At 48.3% G+C, this 23,324-nt stretch overlaps 2 protein-coding genes across 9 annotated transcripts; both read left to right on the top strand.

Annotated features, from left to right (window-relative positions):
- The first annotated feature begins 983 nt into the window (after window positions 1-983).
- LOC113957002 (F-box/WD repeat-containing protein 10-like) lies at window positions 984-13,034 on the top strand. Of its 7 annotated transcripts, XM_027664108.1 has the most exons (14): window positions 1,039-1,057; window positions 1,430-1,533; window positions 1,950-2,148; window positions 2,242-2,369; window positions 3,334-3,462; window positions 3,988-4,100; window positions 4,518-4,721; window positions 5,175-5,296; window positions 5,814-5,962; window positions 7,050-7,192; window positions 8,016-8,174; window positions 9,024-9,217; window positions 10,399-10,443; window positions 11,916-13,034. In XM_027664108.1, exons 3-14 carry the CDS (start codon window positions 2,055-2,057, stop codon window positions 12,761-12,763), a joined length of 2,328 nt encoding a protein of 775 aa, XP_027519909.1. In that variant the 5' UTR covers window positions 1,039-1,057; window positions 1,430-1,533; window positions 1,950-2,054; the 3' UTR covers window positions 12,764-13,034. The 7 variants fall into 7 exon arrangements, with proteins under 7 accessions (XP_027519908.1, XP_027519911.1, XP_027519910.1 ...); XM_027664107.1 differs by lacking the exon at window positions 1,430-1,533 and having other exon boundaries at window positions 984-1,057; XM_027664112.1 differs by lacking the exons at window positions 1,039-1,057; window positions 1,430-1,533 and adding an exon at window positions 1,152-1,346.
- A 2,846-nt stretch (window positions 13,035-15,880) lies between these two features.
- LOC113957008 (Golgi apparatus membrane protein TVP23 homolog B-like) lies at window positions 15,881-22,695 on the top strand. Of its 2 annotated transcripts, none has more exons than XM_027664117.1 (7): window positions 15,881-15,963; window positions 17,010-17,089; window positions 18,020-18,164; window positions 18,626-18,715; window positions 20,289-20,420; window positions 20,506-20,634; window positions 21,376-22,695. In XM_027664117.1, the coding sequence occupies exons 1-7, from the start codon at window positions 15,961-15,963 to the stop codon at window positions 21,406-21,408; spliced, it is 612 nt and encodes a 203-aa protein (XP_027519918.1). In that variant the 5' UTR covers window positions 15,881-15,960; the 3' UTR covers window positions 21,409-22,695. The 2 variants fall into 2 exon arrangements, with proteins under 2 accessions (XP_027519918.1, XP_027519920.1); XM_027664119.1 differs by lacking the exon at window positions 15,881-15,963 and adding an exon at window positions 16,189-16,390.
- The last annotated feature ends 629 nt before the right edge of the window (window positions 22,696-23,324 follow it).

The raw sequence follows: 23,324 nt of genomic DNA, 5'->3' as shown, positions 1-23,324 counted from the left end.
GGGAACTGGCTTGTGACCAGCTTGCCCTGCCAAGAGCTGTGCGTGCTCTCGGCCAGAGGTGTGGTGGCTGAGCCTGTGCCAGATGTGCTCGTGTGCAGCCAGATGTGCTGGTGCTCAGAGCAAGACACAAATTGGAGGAGCCCTGAAGAGGCCAAAGGAACCCTGAGAGGAGTTCACTGCACACCTGAACAACCACAACACCTTGGGTTGATGTTCCTCCAAACCCCAAGTAGAACCTCAAAATCTTTCAGAAAAGAAAAAAAAGTGGGTTTCCTATTTTTTGATCTATTTTCCATCAGAAAGGAGTTTGATGGGAAATTGTCACCCAGTAGGTACGTGGCCAGCCACAGTGCCACTCCCTTGGTGTCTGTTTGCTGGAACATCTCCTCCTGGGTCACTGCACTGGAGGCAAGGAGTGACAAACCGGGCAGTGACCTGGAGGGGACAGGCAAGGCTTGGCCAGGGCAGTGACAGTTTCTTCCACCGAGGGAGCACCAAGTAAAAAGTGCCTCAGTGACCCGGGATTGCTCCCGAGGGGTTTCTCAAAGCTCCCAGCACCCCGGGACAGTCACAGCACGGGGAGGAGGAGGAGATGGGGGCAGGGGTGTCCTTCACTTGCAAGAGCCCAGAGCCGAAATTGCAACTCCACCTCCCCAAACGGAATAAGGATGAAGATTCCTCCCAGGAAAACAGTACCAGGACAGAAAGGTCTTGCTACCCGTGGAGAGCGCTGGGTGGCCCCGCAACTGCACCTGAGACCACGAGGCTACGAGCTTTCTTTCCCGGAGCAGACGGTCTCGGGTTGCCCTGTCCTTCCTTGCTTGCCGGACCCCATCCCGAGGGGCTGCCGTCACCCCAGCATCCCCCGGCACCTCGACATTCCCTGGCATCCCCCGTCACCCCAAAATGCCCCGTCACGCCGATATCTCCCGCTATCCATCCGATCTGCCCGCGAGCTGCGCGGCTCTTAGCAGCAATACGGCCGGCGGTTGGATATTTACGGTAACTGTCGCCGAGCTGCCCCGGGGTGGGGGTGACGGGCGGGGACCCCGGGCAGGTGAGCGGCACCGAGCCGGGGCTCCCAGGCGACCACGGGGGGCCGGGGGGCCGCTCGGTGCCGTGGGGGTGCCCTCGGGGCCGGCAGAGGGACGGGGCTGTGCCGGGTCCCCCCGAGCTCCGAACCCCTCTGGGTGCCCGCAGCTGAGACTCGCGGGGGGCTGAGCAGGAGCCTGGGACACACACCTGGCCGTGTGCTCGGCTGCGGGGTGACCGCGGACCCTCTGAGCGGTGCTGGAGTGGGGCAGAGATGCTTGAGGTGTCCGCGGGCTGCAGCAGGAGCTACGAACGTGAGAGGGGCATTCGCTGTGTTTGACCTTCCGTTGTCCTGGGGACAACAGAGACATTAGTCCCCCTTTCTTTCCTTCAGCAGTGTCGTAGCTCTGGTTGTATTTTTACTGAAGAAAACCTTATGGCTAAAGGAAGAGAAGGTTTCCCACTCTTTTCAGTAAAGCAGTGCTACGTCCTTGGCAGGAGGTGGGTTTTAGAGTCTGGGACAGTCACCCTCTCATGCTATAGGGAGATGTGGAGGAAACAAAGTGCCTTGTGATAGTAAAGAGAAAACTGCTGCACTTCATCCCCACCAAGCTCACTCAGGCTTTCCTGTAGCCCCTCTGATCTCCTGATGTTTCCAGCTGTGGAGAGCCCTCAGCACTCTCCAGGGGTGAGGGGGAAGAGTTGTCCTGCTGCCCCTCAGACCCCACTGGTGTGAGCTGTCCTGCCATACCTGGAGCGTTCTCAGCATTTTCCTTTGGTTAATACAGAACCAAAGTAACGAGCAGAAGAGTCAGACTAACACCAACCAGCTCCTGCAGGGCTTCACTAACAACAGTGCTGTGAAGGGCCACCAAAACCCAGACACTTACAGGACTGTGAATTCCCCTGTCTGCCAGGTGATCCACCACCAGCAACGTGCTCCCAGCCCAAAACACCGAGCTCAGGAGGGTCCTGATGCAGAGGACAACTCACCTGTGCTTTTAGCTGATCACCATGTCACCATGGCTCCTGCATCTCTCCAGTCACGCTCTCAAGTCAACCAGTGCCAGGACTTCACCCGCTGCCTGCCCCTGCAGCTGTCCCTGTACATCCTGGGTAAAGCTGCTCTGATTTTCCCAGGGTGGTTTCCCTTGAGGGTAAGGAATGGTGTAGACAGGGGTTAGCCAATCTGTCCCTTTAATTTCTCAGGGTTTTTGGATGAAAAATCCCTCAGTGCCTGCTCTGATGTGAACAGTCACTGGGCTTTTCTGGCCGGAGCAGTCAAAGAGGAACGCGAGTGTCGAGCCACAGTACAGCAGGATTTCCTGCAGCTGAAGGTATGGCACCTGGGCTCCTGCCATTATTATGCACTTTAAAAAGAAGGTGTTTTCCTGCTGCCTAAGACTTTACATGGAGATACTTGTACTGGAGGCTGCCTCCCAACTCTGCCAGTCTCCATCTGCAGAGCAAAACCAGGTTACCTGTTCACACTGGCTCAAGCAAGCACAAGAGAACAGCTTTTACTGACCTTTAGAGAGCCTGTGACTCCAAAAGTGGATCAAAACATTCTTGTCATCAAGAAAGAAGAGTTTGGTCACAATGAAAATACTGGACTTCTTAGAATAGTGGAAATTGGGCAGAGCTACAACAGCTTCCTGAGGCACCTCAGAAATGAGCTTTATTTGCTCCAGAAAGGGCAATGGAAATAAAATGTCTCTGTAAGGAGTGGGAGGTGGTGGTTGGGACACAGGAAAGCAGAATTCATGGAAAAGGCTTGTCCTGGTTAGCAGGACCTGCTGTAAACTGAGAGAGGTGTAAGGGTACATCCCCCAAGAGACAATTTGGAGCCTTTGCATGCTTTGATTTGTGAAGCAAGCACAGAACCTCAGTTCTGTGCTAACCTTCAAAGAAGGTTTCATGGAAGGTTTCACATGCTCAAAATGAATCTTAAATGTTGATCAAGGTGTTTTGAGAACCTCTCATCTCAGTGGGTTTGGGTTCTGAACCAACTGAGTGCTCACCAAAGATGAGACACACTCAAAATCTTGCTGATTATTAAAAGCTTAAGACTAGAGTTTGGGGGGGGAAAAAAAGGCAATTACTTTTCGCAAGAAGTTAAACCTTTGATAGACAAAGTAATAAATGCAAGGCAGGTCTCAAACAACAACAAGGCAGCGTGTGCAGCTCAGCTTTGCATGTAACCTCAGCATCCCATGGACATCCTGAAGCATCAGCACATGAGCAGCTTCCCTTGTGTGCACGGACTCTGCAGTTATTGTTGCCTCAACTGGTTTGTTCCAGGAGTTGTGCCCTAGAAAAACCATCCCAAACTATGCTAAAAGAGTCACTGTGCAAATTCCACAGTTAAATGAAAAGGGTGATGTCACTGAAGAGAAAGGCAACAACCTGAAGAGACGCAAATCATCAAAGGTATGTCGGAAGCTGTTTGCCTTCCATGGATCCTGCATTTGAGTATTTGGGGAGGAAGAAGGACATGTCTTGGAAGACAGGACACTTCCAAGACACTTCTTGGAAGACAGTGAATTTGGAGTTGCTTTACTCTTCTCCCACCCCTGCTTCTGGTTTGCCCCATCACGAGGGGCTTGCTCAGCACTTTCTCACAGAGGAGGGAGCCTGCATTCCCAAATTCCTGCCTCATCCTCATGCATCCCCAGTTGCACACAAAGCCCTGAGGCCAGGGGTGCTGCCAAGCCTGGGTCTTCTTCCTGCAAAACAAAGGGTGCAACTATCAGGGCTTCAATTTTTGCCATGGAACATGGCATGGGAATAACCCTTGACTAACCAAGGACTTCCTGCACTCTGGGTGTTCCTCAGCAACCCTTTGTGCCTCTGTTGGGCTCATCACTGTAGTGGGGATCAGTATGTTTAATTCTATGGAATAATGCTGCATTTCTCCCTCTCTCAGTTACTTTTCCCTGTTTTTCTTTCCATCAGACAGAGGAAGTCAGTCTGCAGGCAGCCTATCGTAACCTGAAAACAGACAACATCCAGCTGGAAGAGAGAAATATCTTCTGTGGCTCCTACAATACCCGTGTCCTCATGGCCCAGTGAGTAGATGCCTGGCTGTGGGGCCAAACAGCAGCTCTAGAAACCCTGTCCCACTCCCTGTGATCCTTCTGTGAGAAGGCATGGCTGGGGAAGGGTCTCTCAGCATCAGTGTTAAGGAATCTCCATGTCAAATCCATTGTTTTAATAAAGATATCAAGAGAAGCTGTTTTTAAAGGCATATGGGTTAGCAACCCATGGTATATCACAAGGGCTATGGGGCTATGGGGCTCTCCTCTTTAAGCCCACCGTCCTGATACAAAGTTGGCTGTGCAGAACTAGGACCATGGTTGTGGTGCCCTGCAAAGGATTCACCCACTTTTGCCCAGCTGAGCACCAGAGAAATGCCTCTCTCAGCCTCAGAGCTGTTGTACCTTGCAGCTGGCTAAAGCTCATCTCAGTCACTGTTTCTTACCCAGGTCAGACAAAAGAAGAATGATCCATTACAGCGGTGGCAGCTTGGTGGCCGTGGCCTCTGCCAACCAAAGAGTGAGGCTGCTGGGGGTGCCAGGAGGGAAGGAGGTGCCTGCTCTGCTCTATGGCCACGCTGGGAGCACCAGAGCTCTCCACCTCAGTGAGGAGAAAGGGCTCCTGCTCACTGCAGACTTCGACCTCAGCATCAGGTGAGCTGGGGCTGTGCCACGGGGTACCAGCCCCTTGGCAAATTTAGGGAGAAGGGAAGTATAGGGGTAAAAATTTAACACTAAGCCTGACTTGGGCATTCCAAATTCTCTGATGCCTCAGTGGAACAACCTTGTGTGTGGGGGAGAAGAGTTGGGGAGTTGGGCACATTATTAGATAATCATCACAGAATCATGGAATGATTTGGGTTGAAAGGGACCTTTAAAGGCCATCTAGTCCAACCCCCCTGTCATGGGCAGGGACACCTTCCACTAGCCCAGGGGGCTCTGTCCAACCTGGCCTTGGACAATTCCAGGGATGGAGCATCTACCAGCTCCCTGGACAATCTTAGAGGTGGCATCTATGACCTCTCTGAGCATCTTATTAATGAATAAGATGAATAAGCCATCAGTTAAATTGATCACTGCCTTCCCCCTTTGGTTGCTGCTTTGTAGATGCTGGAATATACACAGTGGTGCCTGTATGAAAACCTTTAATGGTCACTATGGGACAATCACCTGCTTGGATTTACACAAAGAGCAGTTTGTGTCAGGAGCTGGAGATGGGATGGTGAAAGGTGAGAGCCAAGACCAGGAGCTTTCAGCCAAAGGCCAACAGTGGAGGATAATGGGCAGAGTACATGGAGCTGTGATGAGTGTGAGCATGGAAGGAAGTGTGTCAGTCAGGGGGTGAATCCCAGTGTCCCATATCTTTCCTCCCAGAAGAGCCAAAGCTGAGACACACAGTCTCTAGCTGTCTCTTTGACTGATTCTCATCATTTCTGCTTTCATTCACTATTAATGGCTCTGTGGCTATAATGCCAGCCCAACTCCTGGGCAAGTGCTATCAACTTTCAGCTTTGCCAGAGGTTTCCTTGTAGAATAAGGATGGAAAAGACGTGCTGTTTTCTGCACTTTACATTCAATTCTTTTGCCATGAAATTATCCTTTTTAAGTCAACACGGCTCCACACAGAGCTGCGGGGACAAGGTGTGACTGTAATTCCAACAGTATTTTTGAATTCAGGTTGTACTCAGCAAAACTCATCATTTGGGCAGATGTACTGTTAGTATTTCTCTACTTTGCCCCTAACAGTGTGGAGCCTGAAGAGTGGGAAATGTCTCAACACTCTGATGCACAACAGTGCTGTCTGGGCAGTGAAAATGGACGGGACCCACGTGGTCAGTGGGTGTGAGCAAGGGCTGGTGAAGGTCTGGTGTGCTGATACAGGTGCTCTGATCAAGGTGAGCTTCTTCTTAGGTGGATAATTTTGTGCTAAATGATCAAAAATCTGTGCTGGTTTATCTTAGTTTGTTTTTTTTTTTTGCTTTTGCCAGAGATTTTCTAAAAGAAGAAAATAATCCCCCAAAACAATCCCAAAAGAAGTCTAAACCAACAAAAGAGATCACAAATAATTTAAGAACTGACTTGCAAAGAGCTTGAGTTTAAGGCAGGGTTTGATTTGCCTTGCTTCACAGCCATCATTATTTATTCTCTCTAGATATGTTCATCTCTGCTCTGGTACAAACATTCAGAACATGGGAAGGGGGTGGGAGGGCTTGACTGACTTGTGGCTGGAGGTATTAAAATGTGGAGGTATCGGAATTTGGAGGTCCCAAATGTGAAACCTGCTCTCAGAACCAGTTTCTAAAGCTGAAGCAGCTGGGTAACTGCTCAGCACTGTAAGGCTTGAGGCCAGAGTCCATAAATTACCTTATCAGGCATCCAGAATTAGAGAATCACAGAATCAATGAGGTTGGAAAAGACCTCTGAAATCATCAGTTCCAACCTTTGACCCAATCCCACCTTGTCACCCAGACCATGGCACTGATGGCACATCCAGGCTCTGCTCAAACACCTCCAGGGTCAGTGACTGCACCCCCTCCCTGGCATTATGGCCATTAATATTAGTCCATATCTGTGAAAGGAGTGAAGCTCCTTACGTGTGGAAAAGAGAGTTGGAAACTGAGAGACATCTCAGATATCTCAGATATCCCATCTCCAGCCTGGCTATTGCCAACTGAACTCAGCTGGAGATGGGATATCTGAGATATTGTTCCTGGGATCACAAAGGTCTTGGTGCAGTAACATCTATTTATCACACATAATAAAGATGAAAAATGGATGTTAATTCCATGCTAGTGGCTCATCACCATCAACAAGCTCAGAATATTTCTTTTAAGTGACCACAAGACTAACACAGCTATCCATAGGGTGCATTGCTACAGTAACACCCAATAAACAATACCTTACAGGGCTGCTGTCCTGAATGCCATCAGATACCTCAGCAGCTCTGCTGACAGTGTTGCACCTATTTCTTTTACTTTGCAGACATTAGAGAAGCACCAAGGCCCAGTGAGCTGCTTGTCCTTTGATCAGTGGCACCTCCTCACAGGAGGCAGCGATGGATTTGTCCTGGGATGGAGCATGTTGGGAAACCTCAGGAAACGCCTAATGGCTTTCTTCCATCCTAAGTAGGAATCAGATGTGTTTCAAGTTGTATTCAACAGTGTACTAAACCTGTAAAGAAAATACATCCCTTATAGGAAAAGAAAATGCCTCAACCGTCAGTCTTAGCATTTGAAATATCCTCACTTTCAACAATTTTCATCCTAAAGGCTGTGCCAGGCACCACGTGATCACAAACAGCATTCCTCAGTTGAGACCTGCAACAACCTGAAATGCAAATCCACAACTGCTTGTTCTCAAACAGGGATGACTAAAGACCGAGGGTGCATAGTCCAGTATTCCAAGGATCCCAACCTATGTGCCAGAGGGTGTCACACTGCCCAGTCAGGAACAGACTCTGTGTTGGAGGTGGCCCAGTTTCATGTTGAACCTGACCATTTGTATGTTCTGCCATTTTCTGATACTTTAATTGTATATAGAACTGTGAAAACTGTAGAATCATACCGTTTTCATTGACTTTCCTAAATAAAAGTGAAATTTAAAATGCAGCAGATGGCCAGAACCAGGCTGGTTGCTATGGGGAGCACAGAATCATAGAATCACAGAATGGTTTGGGTTGGAAGGGACCTTAAAGATCATCTCCTTCCAACACCCTGCCCTGGGCAGGGACACCTTCCAGTAGAAGGATGCACTGGGCTGGTTGATTTGGACCTGGAGTGATTCTGAAGGACTTCTCTGTTAGAGCTCTTGAGTGTGTTGATGAGCTCCTCAGCTCAGCCTGTTGATGGAGCCAGAGCTTTGCATCTCCTCCAGGACAAAATGAGAGTTGCCCGTGTCTCCCTGTGAAAACAGGAGGAATGTGCCAACCCTTACCTGCTGTGTTTTCAGGGCAGTTCTGTCTCTGGAGTTCCTCTACCTCAGAGTCATCAGTGGCTGTGCTGATGGAAAGATCCGTGTCTTTAACTTCTTGACTGGGACCTGCCTGAACGTGTTGGTGGTCAACAGCAGTGGGGACCCCGTGTCTTCTCTCCATGTGGCAGAAAACAGGTTGGTGACAACAGCTGCCATCAGTCTCTGAACCAAATTAGGTAGATTACACTGTAATTTAAGGAATTGTGTATTTTTCCTTCTCACACATTTAAAGGGCTCTATTACTTATTGACTGCTTCACTAATCTGTTTTTGTTCACAGTGGCTAAAAAGAGGTATAAATTGTTCATCCAGCAATGCACAATTTCCTGCTGCTATACAACTTAAGATACAGACCCAGCTGTAAAGCTGAATTCAGAACCCAGTTTTTTTAAGAGGCTGGAGAATCAGGCCAAGGCCTGATAAAGACTTTCCCTGTCCTACAGCCTCTTTATAAAAGCCATTAATGGAAAATCCTTCCAGGTTCCTGCACCATTAATGAAAGGTAGTTCCCAGCTTTAATGGAAGCTATAGCTAAAAACACTGCTGTGTTTTCAATGCTGGTTTGGTCACAACTCTAAAACACAGTAATAAATGGGTAGCTGTGAAGAAAACTAATTCCATCCCACCCAGACCCATCACACCTCTCCAATCTACACTTTGACATCCCTAATAATATGGTATTTCCAGTTTCTTTTAGCACTGCAGTGATACAGCTCAGCCCACTGTTGGCAATTTTCATCCTAATTATTTTAAAACTAATTTTGCCACAGAGCTGAAAGAAAGGAGCCCCAGAGAGTTCATACAGAGCACCAGTTAAAATGTGCAGTGTCTGATTGATGGGGCTAATTGTGCTGCTTCCTTCACCAAGGGATGGGTGTCTCAGATCTGGGGCTCTGTATTGCACAGAAACAAACGGGTCCCTCAAGCAGGAACTGACGTGTCCATGGTACTTGTGCCTTTAATGGCTCTTCCTCCCCTTCTCCAGGATGGTGATCAACTCCCCAGCCAGAGTGTTGATGTTCCAGTTCCAGGATGTCACGTGGGACTATTCCTTACCTGCTGACAGGGAGGTGAAGGTGAAGGAGAAGGAGAAGCAGCCCAAGGGGAAGTCAAGCAGATCCCCATCTCGGCAGCAGAAAATGAGGAGCCAGTCATCAAAAGGCCGTGGAACATCTAAATGTATTGCATTCAACCTCTGGCTTTTCTAACATGAGTTAGAAATGACTCCAAGGCCCCAGTACCTTCATCCCAGTCAATACACAGACTCTCTGCTGTTTGCAAGAGCAGTCTGGTAGATGTGCTGTTGCATTTCAATGGTTCTGTCATTTTTAGGCTCCTGTAAAACCTTTATGCCTTTTTAGAAGGGTTTAGTATAAATACAACAGATTTTTCAAGGCAAGCACTGTCATTTTCCAACTGAGTAATAGAGAAATCAGTACTAGTATTCATATTCTTACAGCTGGTGGGCATGGAAACACACTGCTGATTCAGGGCTTGAATTATTCATTAAAAATACTCTAGAAAGTTATAGAACACCTACATTCAGGATCTGCCATCACTGGGAAATGCAGCTGCATATAAACAGACACCTTTTAAATTGTAACATAGTGATGTCATTTTTTTTTTTAAATCAGAGTTATTAAATGCAGAGTGTACCACAAATCTTCCAGCTCCACAATCAAACTGGATATTGCAAATAATCTGATGGGCTAAGAAAGCATTTATGCTTTTAAGATGCCATCAGATGCCAACCTCCTGGATGCAGCTCTACATGGAAAAGATAGGACCTGAGGGAAAAGCTGGAGCTGTGTCAGGGCAGGCTCAGGTTGGATCTCAGCCAAAGGTTCTTCCCCCAGAGGCTGGTTGGGCACTGCCCAGGCTCCCCAGGGCAGTGGGCACAGCCCCAAGGCTGCCAGAGCTCCAGGAGGGTTTGGCTGATCCTCTGGGGCACAGGGGGTGACTCTTGGGGATGGGCCTGTGCAGGGCTGAGGGTTGGACTGGATGATCCTTGTGGGTCCCTCCAACTCAGCATCTTCTGTGGTTCTTTGACTCTATAATTCTATGATCTACAGCTGTAGAAACAGGAAACAAACAAGGAGTGCACTATATTTTAACTTTAGTGGCAAAAAAGTATGGGTTGTGTATAGCTAATATGTTTTAAAATCAACATATGAACTCTGTAAGGTTTTCTAGTAATCAAATGTCCTTGGATTATTTCTAATACTTATACATTTAGAAGCTGTTATAAGAGTAAAACAGTAACAAAGACCTGAAATCTTATCATTTGTGGAGATTTTATGTAATAAAGAAAAGTTTAACACCAACAATGTTTAGAGATGGTTTATTCTTCTCTTTCCCAGCTCCTCCCCGTGAACTGAAGAAATCAGCAGCTTGCCAGCAGCCAGGTAGGACAGTAATTCCTCAAAGAAGTGCACTAAGAGAAATGAATGGATTAATACAAAGATAAAGGATCTCTAGAAGCCAAGCCCATTCTGGGTGACAGGTCTGCAGTGGTAAAACTGATCCTGCAGAGCCTGGGGTGGCTACAGGAGCTGCTTCACATCAATCAAACACACAGGACAAGTGCTCAGATCAATCTGTAGGGCTCTGCTATCCAGGTTTTTATAATCTCCAATTTTTTGTTTCTTTTATCAGGTGTAGGAGAATTCAGCACCAAATTTATTCAGGCAGTTGGTATCTAATCAATAGCAGCAACTCAAAATTGTTTAAAATAATACATAAATTGTGTCAGCCAGCACAGACACGGCAACCTGAAACTTGAAAATGAGACAGAACTGAGATCACAGTAGTGTCTCTGGCCATGTGGCATTTGTCTCCTTTAGTTTTGCTCAGGTGTTTTATTGAGAATCTGTTGGGATCTTAAACTTTCAGACATACTCTGACATCTTCCTTCAGAAGAGCTGTACCCACTGAAGGGCTCTAGCCCCAAACTCCTGGGGTTGGTAACACAGGGTCATACTATGTGTGGATGAAACAGCTCTAAATTCTGTTAATTCAGAGAAACAAGCAGGATTTTCATTAGTTTTTTGCTGTATTCTGCCTTTCTGCACTGTAAATGTTCTCTGGAATACATTTCTAGAGGGCAGAAGTTTCAGGTAACTGGTCTGGAGGAACAGACTTGCATTGTGAAGAAATGCTATGTGAAGAGCGTGACACTGCAAAGCCAAGTGACAAATGAATCTCTGTGGCAAAGATGTGGGTCTGAGTGTCTGACACAGTCTGTGTCATTGCCCACAGTTAGTTCTTTGCCAAGGACATCATCACACAGTCCATCCTGGCGTGTGTCACACAGCACATGTCACTCCCTCCCCTCCTGAGCAGCAGAGCTGGGCTATGAAAAGTCTCGTGATTCCCAAGAGCAGCTCTGAGTCGTGATGGTTCCAAGTGATTCCCAGATGCTGGCTAATCAAAGATTTCTACCAGCAACTGACTTGTCTTGAAGCCTTTTCCCAAAGCACAGACTGTAGGACAAGAAGGGGGTGCTCAGGGAGAGGTGATGGGGAACCTCACGGCTTTTAGAAACCATGGTTTCAAACAAGGTGGGCACCAAACCATCCACACATAAACACAATGCCTGTTACAGAATCTCGCTCTAGTTCATGGCAAGGGACACTTCTCAGCTATCCAAGGAGGAATTCCCTCCTTTGGCAGTGTCACAGTGAGGCCAAGGATGAGCAAACAGCAATGGCACCATTGGTTTGCAGCTTCCTACGCTGCCTGTTCTGCAGATAAACCTGGTCTGTTCACGTGTGTCAATCCAGTCCCCATCCCTGGTCTCACTCAGGTGCTGCCCTGCCATCAACTACCACAAAAACTATCCCCAGCTCCAAATGTATTGCTTTATTTTTGGATACAGATGGTGAACCTGAACAGGGTCCTTCTCTCCCTGCACCTGCACAGCCTGACGAGGCAGAAGACACTTTGCAGCCGGTAAAGAGGAGAAGCCCAAGTCATCCAATGTCCCCTTCAAAGCTCCTCCTAACAATCAGCACACTGCAGAACACCTCCAAGCCAGCCCTAGTCAGCTCCAGCACTGAGCACTCTGCCAAAGCCAGGGAATCATGGAAATGTCCACGGGAATATCAGCAACAAGGCCCTGAAAAGGTACCAATGTCCAAAACCCTTCTGCAACACAAAAAGGATCAGACAGAGCAGCTCCAACGAGCGAGACTGCACAGTGATTCTCTGACTGTGAAAACAATTTCTACACCCTTTGAAACCAAAATGCTGCGGCTGAAGCTGAAAAATTCCTTGCACGGCCCCGGTGTGAAATCCTCCATCCCTGCTCCCTGTGTTGTACGTCCCAAGGCTTTGCTGGGAGAAAACAAAGTTCCCAGGGGTCATGGTAAAGCTGTTCCTCTCCCCAGAGACAGGGTTCAGTTCACTGATCTCTGTACAGCTTCTTGTGAGCTGATCAAACCAACACCAATGAGAAATGAAGTTTCCAGGAGAACAAAGCCCTCTCGTTCGTATAACCCAGACCCTTTCCGGAGGGACGGTGGGTTCAGGCTTCTGACAGCAAAGCAGGTGGATGAGGCAGCTGCTGCAGCTCAGGGCCAGGCACAGCAGACAGAGCCCACAGAAGATCAGGAAAGAGCAAGGCAGAAAGCCTGGTTAAGGAAAGTGAAAGGTCTACCTGTGGATTCTTTTACTGGGGAGGGGAAAACACCTGTTCCTGAACTTGGGTATAATGTGTGGGTATAATCCCTTAGTCCAACTAACAACCACTGCCTGAGGATTTTGGTGTCCAGCTGAGTCTGCCATGCTAAGACCCTTGTGCTTTCTAAAGGTAAAAGACACCCCAGTGTAAGTTTTCCTAAGAAATATTATTGGTATATCCAGCTCTTTCTCAAGGCAGCAAAGGGATCGAGCTCTGTCCTGGATTTAACTTGCTACACCTGCTGTTATGACAGATGTGACACTGTTTGACACTAACACGGCTGTGTGCAAATAATAATAAAAATATCTTATTAGAGTTCATGTGGATTGATTGGAGTACCTCAGATGAAGGTGTGTGGACTGAAAACTGGCTGAGCAGCTGAGCCCAGGGGGTGGGATCAGTGGCACGAAGTCTAGTTGGAGGCCAGTAACTAGTGGTGTAGTCCAGGGGTTGATATTGGATCTCATTTTGTTTAATATCTTCATTAATTAATGCCCTGACTGATAAGGAGCCACCTGGGAGGAGTGGCTGCTATCCCAGAGAGGTGCTGCCATCCAGAGGGACCTGGATAGAATGGAGACAAGGGCTGAGAGAGACCTGGGGGAATTCAGCAAGGGGAAACACCAAGTACTGCCCTGGGGAGGAACAGCCCCACAGCACCAGGACCCGGCTGGAAATCGGCTTAAAACTTAATTCTTCTTAAGTATAAAATAAAGGTAGGAGTTTCTATTTCCCCATTTTTGTTGATAAATGCCTAAAAATGTGTTTGGTTGTGGAAGGTACCCTGCCCATGGCAGGGGGGTTGGAACTACATGATATTTAAGGTCCCTTCCAACCCAAAGCATTCCATGATTCTGTGATTTCCACTAATGCTCAGGACTTAAATTGCCTTGAGCCAGGAAGACAAAAACCTCTCTAGTTGTCCAACTTTGAGTATTTAGGCCAGCATACCATAAATTTCTGTTATTCTCTTGCATTAGAGGCTTAAGACAGGCCACTCCTGCCCACGGACATATCAAGGGACCTTTCAGCTGCAGTTCTGCTTTGAAATGAAAGCCTCTGAAACTCTCCACACAGTGGGGTCGTGATTAGTTTTGATTTGTTTATTTTAATGTCATCTTCAACTCCCAAAGCCTGGGATTAAGCCAGACCTTGCAATCGTGTAAAATAACAAGAGGGGGGCGGGCAACTGGCCTGGATCAGCACATCTGTGCCACTGGGACTGTCACTGCCTGAGGGGGCTTTGCCTGGCACTGGTTTCCAGGCATTGAAGCAGCAAGGATTTCACAGGCAGCCACAGGATGGCACTTTCTCCAAAGAAATCGGGCATAAGTGCAGCCAGAGGTCCTTTGGCACAACCCCCTTGGAAAAAAAAGCATCTGCTAGAGAGACCCTGATGGAAAACATCACAAAAAGGCTGATGCCTTTTTAGCTGTGCTGAAGTGAGGAGGATCAGAGGGTTGTGTTCCTACTCGGAGTTGATAAATCAGCACCTCCCTCCAGGTGTGTGGGCTCAGGTACTTGGAAAATGCTACAGCCAACAGAGGTGGTGTGAGATCACCTACAGGGCAGTGCTGGACCAAGTCCTGGGATCAGCTTCAGCTCAGCACAGCAGCTGCAAAGATGGGAGAGGTTGTCACAGATGCACTGGAAGGGAATTAACCTGTGGCAAGATGTCACATGTGGCAGGTGAAGTCACAGAGGTAAATGAGAGGAGGTGGTTTTTCATAGAATTCCAGAATGGTTTGGGTTGGAAGGGACATTAGAGATCATCCAGTTTTAACCCCCTGCCATGGGCAGGGACACCTTCCACCAGCCCAGGTGGCTCCAAGCCCCGTCCAACCTGGCCTTGGACACTTCCAGGGATGGGGCAGCCACAGCTTCTCTGGGCAACCTGGGCCAGGGCCTCCCCACCCTCCCAGGGAACAATCTCTTCCCTCTATCTCATCTAAACCTACTCTCCGTCAGTTTTACTACATTAACCACTCACTCCCGAATTAAACTGTCCCGTCCTGTCCCCTGGACCTTCACATGTGCAGAGGTGACAACCCCGGGGTGCAGTGGCAGAACTGGGTCATGCAGGACGTGACACACTGTGAGCAGAGAAACCCCCTCAGAGGGGTGTCAGGAGAGTTTCCATGCGAGTTTTGCCATGTTGGGTGTCACTCACGTTGTACCTGTCACCCACAACGTGCAGATGTTACCCTGTTGTGATGACACAGCGTTGATCCCACAGCAATTCCATCTGTGTGGCTCCACAGGTGTTTTTGAACAATGTGAGTGTTGGTCGTAGCTGAAGTGTTGCCATTTCAGCAGAAATACCTGATGCTTTGCACAGTGAATAAAAAACCCCCCAAACCCTCCAAAAAAAAACCCCAAAGAGGCAAGACTGTCCCGGACAGATATTTTTCAGGGGTATTTTTGACTTGGTTTTGGTGTTTTATTGGTTTACTATTATTTTGTTTTGTCGTTTTCTTTTTGCTTTGTCCTCAAAGAAAATGTTCGGCTGCAGGCTTTAAAAAGAAAAACAAAACAAAAGACAAATAAACAAAAAACCCAAACCAACCCAACCAACCAACCAAAAAAATCAAAAAAACCCCACTCAAACCCAAAACCCTCTAAAAAACCCCAAAAACACATCCAAAAAATCCCCCCCCCCAAACCCCAAACAGGCGAGATTGTTCCCTTGAGATGTTTTTTTAGCGGAATTTTTGACTTTTTTTTTATTTTTTTTTTTGACTTACGGATAATTTAACACAGAACGTTACGTGCTGCTGCTTCGGGTCATAACGGGCCGGGATCAGGGCCAGGATCGGAATCGGGGCCGGGATCGGGATCGGGGCCGGGATCGGGGTCGGGGCCGGGGCCGGGATTGGGGTCGGGATCGGGGCCGGAGGCCGGGATCGGGGCCGGAGGCCGGGATCGAGAGCCGGGATCGGGATCAGGGCCGGGATCGGGGCCGGGATCGGGGCCGGGCGGTCCCTCAGGCGGTGCCGTTCCCCTCCCCCCGCCCGTTCCCCTCAGGGCCTTTGGCGGGAGCGGCGCGCGGACACGTCTCCCGCCGGGCCCCCGTCAGCGCGCACGCGCGGGCCGGGAGGGGCGGGGTCACGGGGGCGGGACGCGCTGCCATTGGTCTGCGAGTGCGCCGTACCGGGGTGTGGGCGGGGTCACGGGGCGGAACGCGCCGCGATTGGTGCACGGAGGTGACGCTCGCGGAGGGGCGGAAGTGGCGGCTCCGACCATGGTACCGGGGTCGGGGTTGGGTTGGGAACGGGGCCCTGGGCATTTGTCACAGGACCGGGATCGGGATCGGAGGGGGGCCCTGGGCATAGGATCGGGATTGGGATTGGGATCAGGCCCGGCAGCGGTACCGGGATACGGGCGGCAGCCTGCGGGCCCCTGGACACCGAGGCGGTTCATCCCAACAGCCCCTGGGTGTTACCAACAGCCCTTGTTGGGCTGCGCTGCCGCCCGGTGTTTGACACACACACATTCCCTGATATGGGAATGGAGAGCTCGGGGGGTGTCACATATGATGCCTTAAAATCTATATTATGTAGATTTTCAGGCATCGCTTTGGCCCGATGTTTACAGGGTCACGAGAGGCAGGGCTTTAGTCACAGCAATTTCCCACCTTGGCCGCAGTTCGGGTCGGGAATTCTCTCTGAAGGGTCAGTAACAGAATATTCTCCCACTTGAGTTGTTATTCAGGGAAGAAGAACAGGTTTCCGAGGCTGCTGGTTAAGCACTGGGAACAGTCAGTGTTTGTGATGAGCTCCAGAGCCAAAGGGTTGGGCTGGGACTGGTGGGGGCACGAGGGGCTCAAAACACTAATTCCTCAGGAGAGGCAGCACTGATCTCTGCTCTCTGTGACCAGGGACAGCAGCCAGGGAATGGCTGGAGCTGTGTCAGGGCAGGCTCAGGTTGGATCTCAGCAAAAGGTTCTTCCCCCAGAGGCTGGTTGGGCACTGCCCAGGCTCCCCAGGGCAGTGGGCACAGCCCCAAGGCTGCCAGAGCTCCAGGAGGGTTTGGAGAACGCTCTGAGGGACAGGGTGGGATTGTTGGGGTGTCTGTGCAGGGCCAGCAGTTGAGCTGGATGACCCTTGTGGGTCCCTTCCAACTCAGGATATTCTATGCATTTTTGGTTTTGTATGTCGTTAAATCTTCACATTCTTAACTAATTTTGATCCCGATGTGCCTCTGATTTTCTGGGTGATCAAAACTGTCCCTGCTTGAAGTTAGAAATGGATTCATTTTTCTCATGTAACCCTTCTCTGTTCCCCTCTTCAGGACAGTGATGACATTGAGGATGTGTCTCTCTTTGATGCAGATGATGATTTATCCAGGAGATCAAAAAAGTCAAAAATAAGGTCAGTGGCCACAGAGGGAGTTTCTAGATGAGCTCTGGGCAGAAGTGTGAGGAAGGAAGGACTGTCATGTTACATCAAAGTATGTAATGGCAAATCCTTTCTTCATTGATTTGGAAGTTATGGAGAGCAATTTCTGGATAACTGAATGCACCAGTTCCAGAAGCTCAGTTGGAATCTGTAGATCTGTGTTTTCATGTTTTTGGGTGCCCTCACACTTGATCTGTGTTTGAATCCCCGTGTGTGAGGAAACCACAGTGACACAGCTCTGTGTAATGGGGGGTTCTCACCGTGTCAGGTGCTGGTCTGGGCTGGTCCATTATCTCCCCCCAGATGTGTTCTGTGCTGCCCTGCTCTCTGCCAAGTCCTGGCCTGCTTAGTCCAGCTGGCTCCTTCCTTGTTCTGCCCAAAATTACCCCCCTGGAGCATTGTCCATCCCTCGTGCTGTGACCTTGGCTCTCGTTTCTGACCTGGAAACCAGAGAAACTCAGCAACCTGGGCTAGTGCAAGATGTCTCTGCCCATGGCAGGGGGGTGGAACTCGATGAGTTTAAGGCCCTTTCCACCCCAAACCATTCCATGATTCTATGAAATCAGGAAGGAGGGCGACTCTGCTGTGTTGAGAAGTGGCATCTTTCCTTCAGAGGAGTTTTCTCTGTCAGAACCTCTTTAAATTTACCCCATAAAAATTGCCATGTGTTGAACACCAGGTGAAGCTCCCTGTCCCCTCCCACCCCAAATCCTGCCTCATGTGGGATATCCCTGCATGCAGAATGTCTCTTCCTTGTGGTGACCTTCCACTCAGTTTGTGTCCCATATTTTCAGAACTTGTTGCACACTGGGTTCATGTTATGATGCTGATCCTTATGCTGGGAGATCTCTTGGCAATGTCATTTGTCTGAAGGAGCTGTGACTGTCCTGTCCTTCATTCCAGGCACCCAGTGGCATCATTTTTCCACTTATTCTTCCGAGTCAGTGCCATAGTTGTCTATCTGCTCTGTGAGCTCTTAACTAGCAGCTTTATTGCCTGCATGGTGACCATTATCCTCCTCTTGTCCTGTGACTTTTGGGCTGTAAAGGTAAGTTCCTCTTATGCTTTTTGTTATCTTTGCCTTACTGTGTAAAAATAATTGACAGTGATATTCATGTCTCAAAAAAGTAACTTCTTTGTGCCTTTGCTGCAAAATGATGACCAAAAATACCCTCAAGTTCTGTGATGGATTGCAAAGTGTTATGAAATAATAAGTCTGTGTACTTGGTTTCATTTTGAAAACCAAATAGAGAATATGTTTTAGACTTCCTTTTGAGGCAGCACAAGCTTTGTTATCACATCACTTTTGAACCAGCAGAAATCAGTCATTTGACATAGTACTGGACATCCTAGAAAACAGATTGCTGTGGGCTTAAGGGCCTTGTAATCTTGTTTTCCCATTTGTGAGGCACACAAGCACCATGAGAAAACAGCAACCCAGGCAGCTGAACTTTGGCAAGAGGTTTCTTTTAGCAGGAGACACAAAGCTGATTGCTCTTCTTGTTTCAGAATGTCACAGGGAGACTGATGGTTGGCCTTCGCTGGTGGAACCAGGTGGATGATGATGGCAGAAGTCACTGGGTGTTTGAAGCCAGGAAGGTAAATTCCTTTGGTTGTTGGTTTTTTTTAAATCTTTTAATTGTTTCTGTTTTATGAACCCCCCTATTAATTGGTGGCTGTGCTTGTGAAGGTAGAGTGCACAATGTACATTGACTTCCAGCCACAGCTCTGTCTCCATGGGCTTGTTTCCCAAAGGCTACTGGGTGAGCTTTTGGATTGTTGAGTTATTTAAAAATTCTCATAATGTATTGAGCTTAATGTTAGTAACCTAAAAGTCCCACATGAAAGGCAAGAAAGGTTCCAGTTCAAATTTTCTGGTGTGAGATTGGAACAGCTGATGTAGCTTTTTGCTGCTTTGGAAAACTGCTGGAAGTAGGAAGAAACACGCAGCTGGTCCTGGCTTTGCTTTGCCTTTGTGTTCCTGATGCCTCTCTGGTGTCACATCTGTCAGACATGTCACATATTTGCCACTTTGGATCCTTATTTTAGTTATAGGACATAGAGGAATGGCTTCCAACTGAAAGAGAGTAGGGTTAGATTGGATATTAGGAAGAAATTGTTCTCTGTGAGGGTGGTGAGGCCCTGGCACAGGTTGCCCAGAGAAGCTGTGTCTGCCCCATCCCTGGAAGTGTCCAAGGCCAGGCTGGAGCAGCCTGGGACAGTGGGAGGTGTCCCTGCCCATGGCAGGGGGTGGAACTGGATGAACTTTAAGATCCCTTCCAACCCAACCCCCTCTGGGATTCCCTGATCTCTGGATGGAGCAGATCTGGAGTGCAATAAACATCCTTTCCTAAATCTCATGGGAGCACTGCAGTGGTTTAGGGATTGAACCTAAACCTTTCTCCAGCTCAGTTTGTGCACTCACTGTGGGCACATTCTTTCTCAAAACAGTGCTAGTTTAGAACAGCTAAAGCACATTGGGAAAGGGGCAAAGTGAGCTGAACTGCTGGTGGTGTGAACTGGTGGTGGAAATTTGCCTATGAGATGTTAATCCAGTCCAGATTTTTTTGCTGTTATAGGAAGTGTTTGCTTGGGGTCTCCTGCCATGTACAGACTTTATAAAATCAACAGTGTGTGTCAGACCTCTGTGCTTGTAAAGGAAAAATTGCACTCCTTGGATGCCTAAAAATGTTACTATTTATTTCTACCAGTGCTAGGATTAGTGAAATTCTGCTTGTCTGTGCTTTTGGAGGTAGAAGATTACACCTTTGCCTGTTTCTAAGCTTTGTAAGTGAACCATGCAGTAAATGTCACATTTCCCAAACTTTTAGCCCCAGGCATTACAAGAGGATCTGAGGCTGCAGCCTCCACTGTGTCTGATGGAAAATTGACAAAAGGATCCCACACATGGAAACACTTTCTGGTGCTGAGAGGTCTTTATGTGACTAGTAATGAAATTAATCTTGAAATCACCCAGTGCTGTTGTGTGGAGGTAAAAACCAGGGAGCACAGGGATTCTGCACTGTTTTTGAGGACAATGAGGTCTCTACAGTGGAGCAACCTGTTGATCCTCTCAGGCAATGGTGTGACTCTTGGGGATGGTGCTGTGCAGGGTTGGACTTGATGATCCTTGTGATCCTTGTGATTCTGTGATCTTCATTCCTGTTTTTAGGTATCAGCACAAGGGAGTAAAACCTCATCTGAAGCAGAGTCCCGAATTTTCTGGTTAGGCCTGATTACCTGTCCCATGATCTGGGTGATATTTGCCTTCAGTGCTCTCTTCTCTTTCAAAGTCAAGTGGCTGGTGAGTTCCCTCCTCGGCTCCGTAATGGATCTTGCACCCTACAAATAAGGTGGTGGAACTCTGACTTTATCTTCCTGTGCCACAGGCAGTGGTTGTGATGGGGGTGGTGCTCCAGGGAGCCAACCTTTATGGTTACATCAGGTGTAAAGTTGGCAGCAGGAAGAACCTGACCAGCATGGCAACCAACTACCTTGGAAAGCAGTTCTTGCGGCAGGTAAGATTCCCAGGGCTTTGGAAACCCTGGGAAAAAAAAAACACTGTGGCTCCAGAAAAGAGTTGTTATTTAGGGTTCTGCAGTGGGACCCTTCACATGTTGCCTCCTTGTGAATTTGGGCTCCCTTAGTTAAGTCAGAGTCTCTTGCTCATTATTGTCATCAAGTCCCATTTGCAGCCTTGTGTAATTTGCTGGTGCCATGGACAAGTGCCAGAGGATTTATTGGGATATGTCTGGTATACTGGAAAAAAGACTCTTAGCTAAAAGGGCTGCCACTGCCCTTTATGTTCTTCCTCATTTCCACCCAGCTCTTCTCAACAGCTCCTTTTCTGCCCCAGCACTGGGTTTTCTTCCTTCCATGGGGCCCTGCAGCTGTAGGAACAACTATCCCTGTTCCACTTCATTTAACTGCAGCTTTACTGGTTTTTCTGGCTGTGTTAGGTGACTCTGGGGAGAGGTGGTTTGGCTGCCACAAGTTCACAAATATTTGCTGGAATTACTGTCACCAGTATGATCAGAAAAGCAAACACTGATCACCTTTCTTGGCACTCTGTGCTGGGATCATCCTCTTCTGTAGCTTGATTTGCTTCTGAAAATCTTGATTTGCTTCCTTTATACCATGGCAGTGATTACCCAGAGGCCCAGCCCTGTCTCTGGCAGAAATGAATGTCTTGCCCCCAGAATCACAGCAGTGACTCATAGTTCTCCTGTCCTTTTCTTCTTTTATTTTGCCTTCTGCAGACCGTGGCTACAGAGGAGCAAACATCATCCTGAGCGTGGTGGAGGCCTCAAGCCAGGCTGGATTCACAGCAGTGACCAACAGAGAACGTTGCTCAGACCATGAGATTTGGGAGCTGCACACGAGGTGTGAATCAAAAGAAGTAAATAAATTGTGCAAGACTTGAGGTTAACGCTCCTGGCAACTTCTATTCCATTTTCCACTAGCAGTTTGTGTTTAAGTCCTTTCTTTAGTTTGGTTAATGAGAATTAATTCGCTTAGACTTTAAATCGAAAACCATCCTAGGTGGGTTTCCTGCAGGTTTAGAGCTACTGGATGAATTAAGAGATAATTGCTGGAGATTCTTCAGAAAAGCCATGCACAAGCTGAGCCTTCTGTCACCTGGGAACTCCTCAACTCCTCCAGCAGTTGGTGCCTCAGATAGTTTGTCGTGGACATCGCCATGTTTTGCTCTTGGAGGTTGTTGCTGCTTCTTTTCCAGTTTAGGTAGTGACCTTTTGGCCCTGCATCCCTCATTCCATGATTGGAACAGCACTGAGAGGTTCCAGTGAAGGACATCTAAAGGAATTGGAGCTGTTGGATTGGTGGGAAGATCATTGAAGTCTCGTGGAAGCTGCAGAAAGTGAACTCTGAGCAGCTCCAGGCCCTGGTTTATGTGAAGCATTCACAGATCTCAGTAACATCCCAAAGCCCTGGATTTATGGGAATCTCTGTTCTCCCTGTAGGCCTGTGCCTGTATGGAGAGTGTAGCAGTTCCAAGGAAGGCTGCACACACCATTCCAGTGAGGGGAGGGGAGAGCAGCCCTTGTCTGACCAACCTGTCACAGTGAGGCCATCAGGTGTCCTGGAGTGTGTGTTGGGGCCACAGGGCTTTTCCTCAGGCCAGGAGGGTGTAGGGATCAGCAGGGAATGTGACTGACAGGGTTTTACCTTCCTGGAATCCACGTGGTGTGCCGAGGAGTCTGTGGGCTGGGAAAAAAGCCTTTTGTAGGATCATGAGACGTTGGCTTGCAGTGTTCACTGGGATGGCAGAGAGTGGTGTGTTCAGTGTGTGGAGTAAAAATCTGTACAAAAAGGGTCTGTTCCTTCTTGTGGGATTTGTGCTTGAAAACTTTGGATGAGGTATTTTAAATGAAGAATGTGGGTTTCTCTTTGAATAGTGGGTGTTGTAAATTGTGGGATTGCATTCACATGGCTCCTCTCCCTGTGTTCCAGCAATACTTGGGAGCTGTACATTTAACTCTTTGGATTGATACCTTCCTTTTGTAAATAAGTATTTATAAAATCTTGAAATTAAAATAATGCTTTGTTTAACCAGAGCAGACATTCCTTCTGTGGTTCATGGCTCAGCTCTGTTTCTACACCGTGTTCTTGCCATGTAGCTTTAACAGGGGTTAAAACTCTTAAGTCAGATGGTGCTGTTTCATGAGCTCTGGGCACAATTCCTTTCACCTAGGGGTCTTGAAAGTTTTCCCTGTGGAAACACTCTCTTCCTAAGTGTGCTGGAGTCTCTTAAGGCTTGGCTGGAGAGGTTGAAATGCTCCTTCTGAGAGCAGTCAGAGGTGCCCCCTGCTCAGATCTCTGGCTTGTCACTGGAAATGCTCGTGGCATCACAATGTGGGAACTTTTGGACCCCATTTACATGGAAAGGATCACTTATTTCTATGCAAACAGGCAAAATTCAGTGAAACCCTGAAGTAAAGACACTTCTCCAGCCACACGGGGCCGCTGGTCCGACGTGATGGAACAGGAATCCTTCCTGCTCCTGCTCCTGCTCCAGCCCAGCGAGCCCCAGTTTGCTGCTGGTCAGAGGCACTGGCCCAGCTCCAGCCACGAGGTCGTTCTTTTCAAAAGTGTTAAAATTTTTGGACTTAATGTTTATTCTCCTGCTGCCAAAGCTCCCCCCAAATTGCTGGAAAATAGTGCTTTGCTGGAAGTTGCAGTTTATTTA

Source organism: Corapipo altera, unplaced genomic scaffold (genome assembly GCF_003945725.1).
Source record: "Corapipo altera isolate COAL_440 unplaced genomic scaffold, ASM394572v1 122, whole genome shotgun sequence".
Lineage (NCBI taxonomy): Eukaryota > Metazoa > Chordata > Aves > Passeriformes > Pipridae > Corapipo > Corapipo altera.
The sequence above is the reverse complement of the archived record's forward strand: the minus strand, read 5'-3'. Positions and strand labels throughout refer to the sequence as shown.

Bases quoted from the DNA above. Each gene is read 5' to 3' on its own strand.
- LOC113957002 (XM_027664107.1), top strand. From the start codon at position 2,055: ATGGCTCCTGCATCTCTCCAGTCACGCTCTCAAGTCAACCAGTGCCAG. The intron at 5,297-5,813 runs GTGAGAGCCAAG...TGCCCCTAACAG, and splicing joins TGGAGATGGGATGGTGAAAG to TGTGGAGCCTGAAGAGTGGG. The intron at 7,193-8,015 runs GTAGGAATCAGA...CTGTGTTTTCAG, and splicing joins ATGGCTTTCTTCCATCCTAA to GGCAGTTCTGTCTCTGGAGT.
- LOC113957008 (XM_027664117.1), top strand. The intron at 20,421-20,505 runs GTGAGTTCCCTC...CCTGTGCCACAG, and splicing joins CTTTCAAAGTCAAGTGGCTG to GCAGTGGTTGTGATGGGGGT. The intron at 20,635-21,375 runs GTAAGATTCCCA...TGCCTTCTGCAG, and splicing joins GAAAGCAGTTCTTGCGGCAG to ACCGTGGCTACAGAGGAGCA.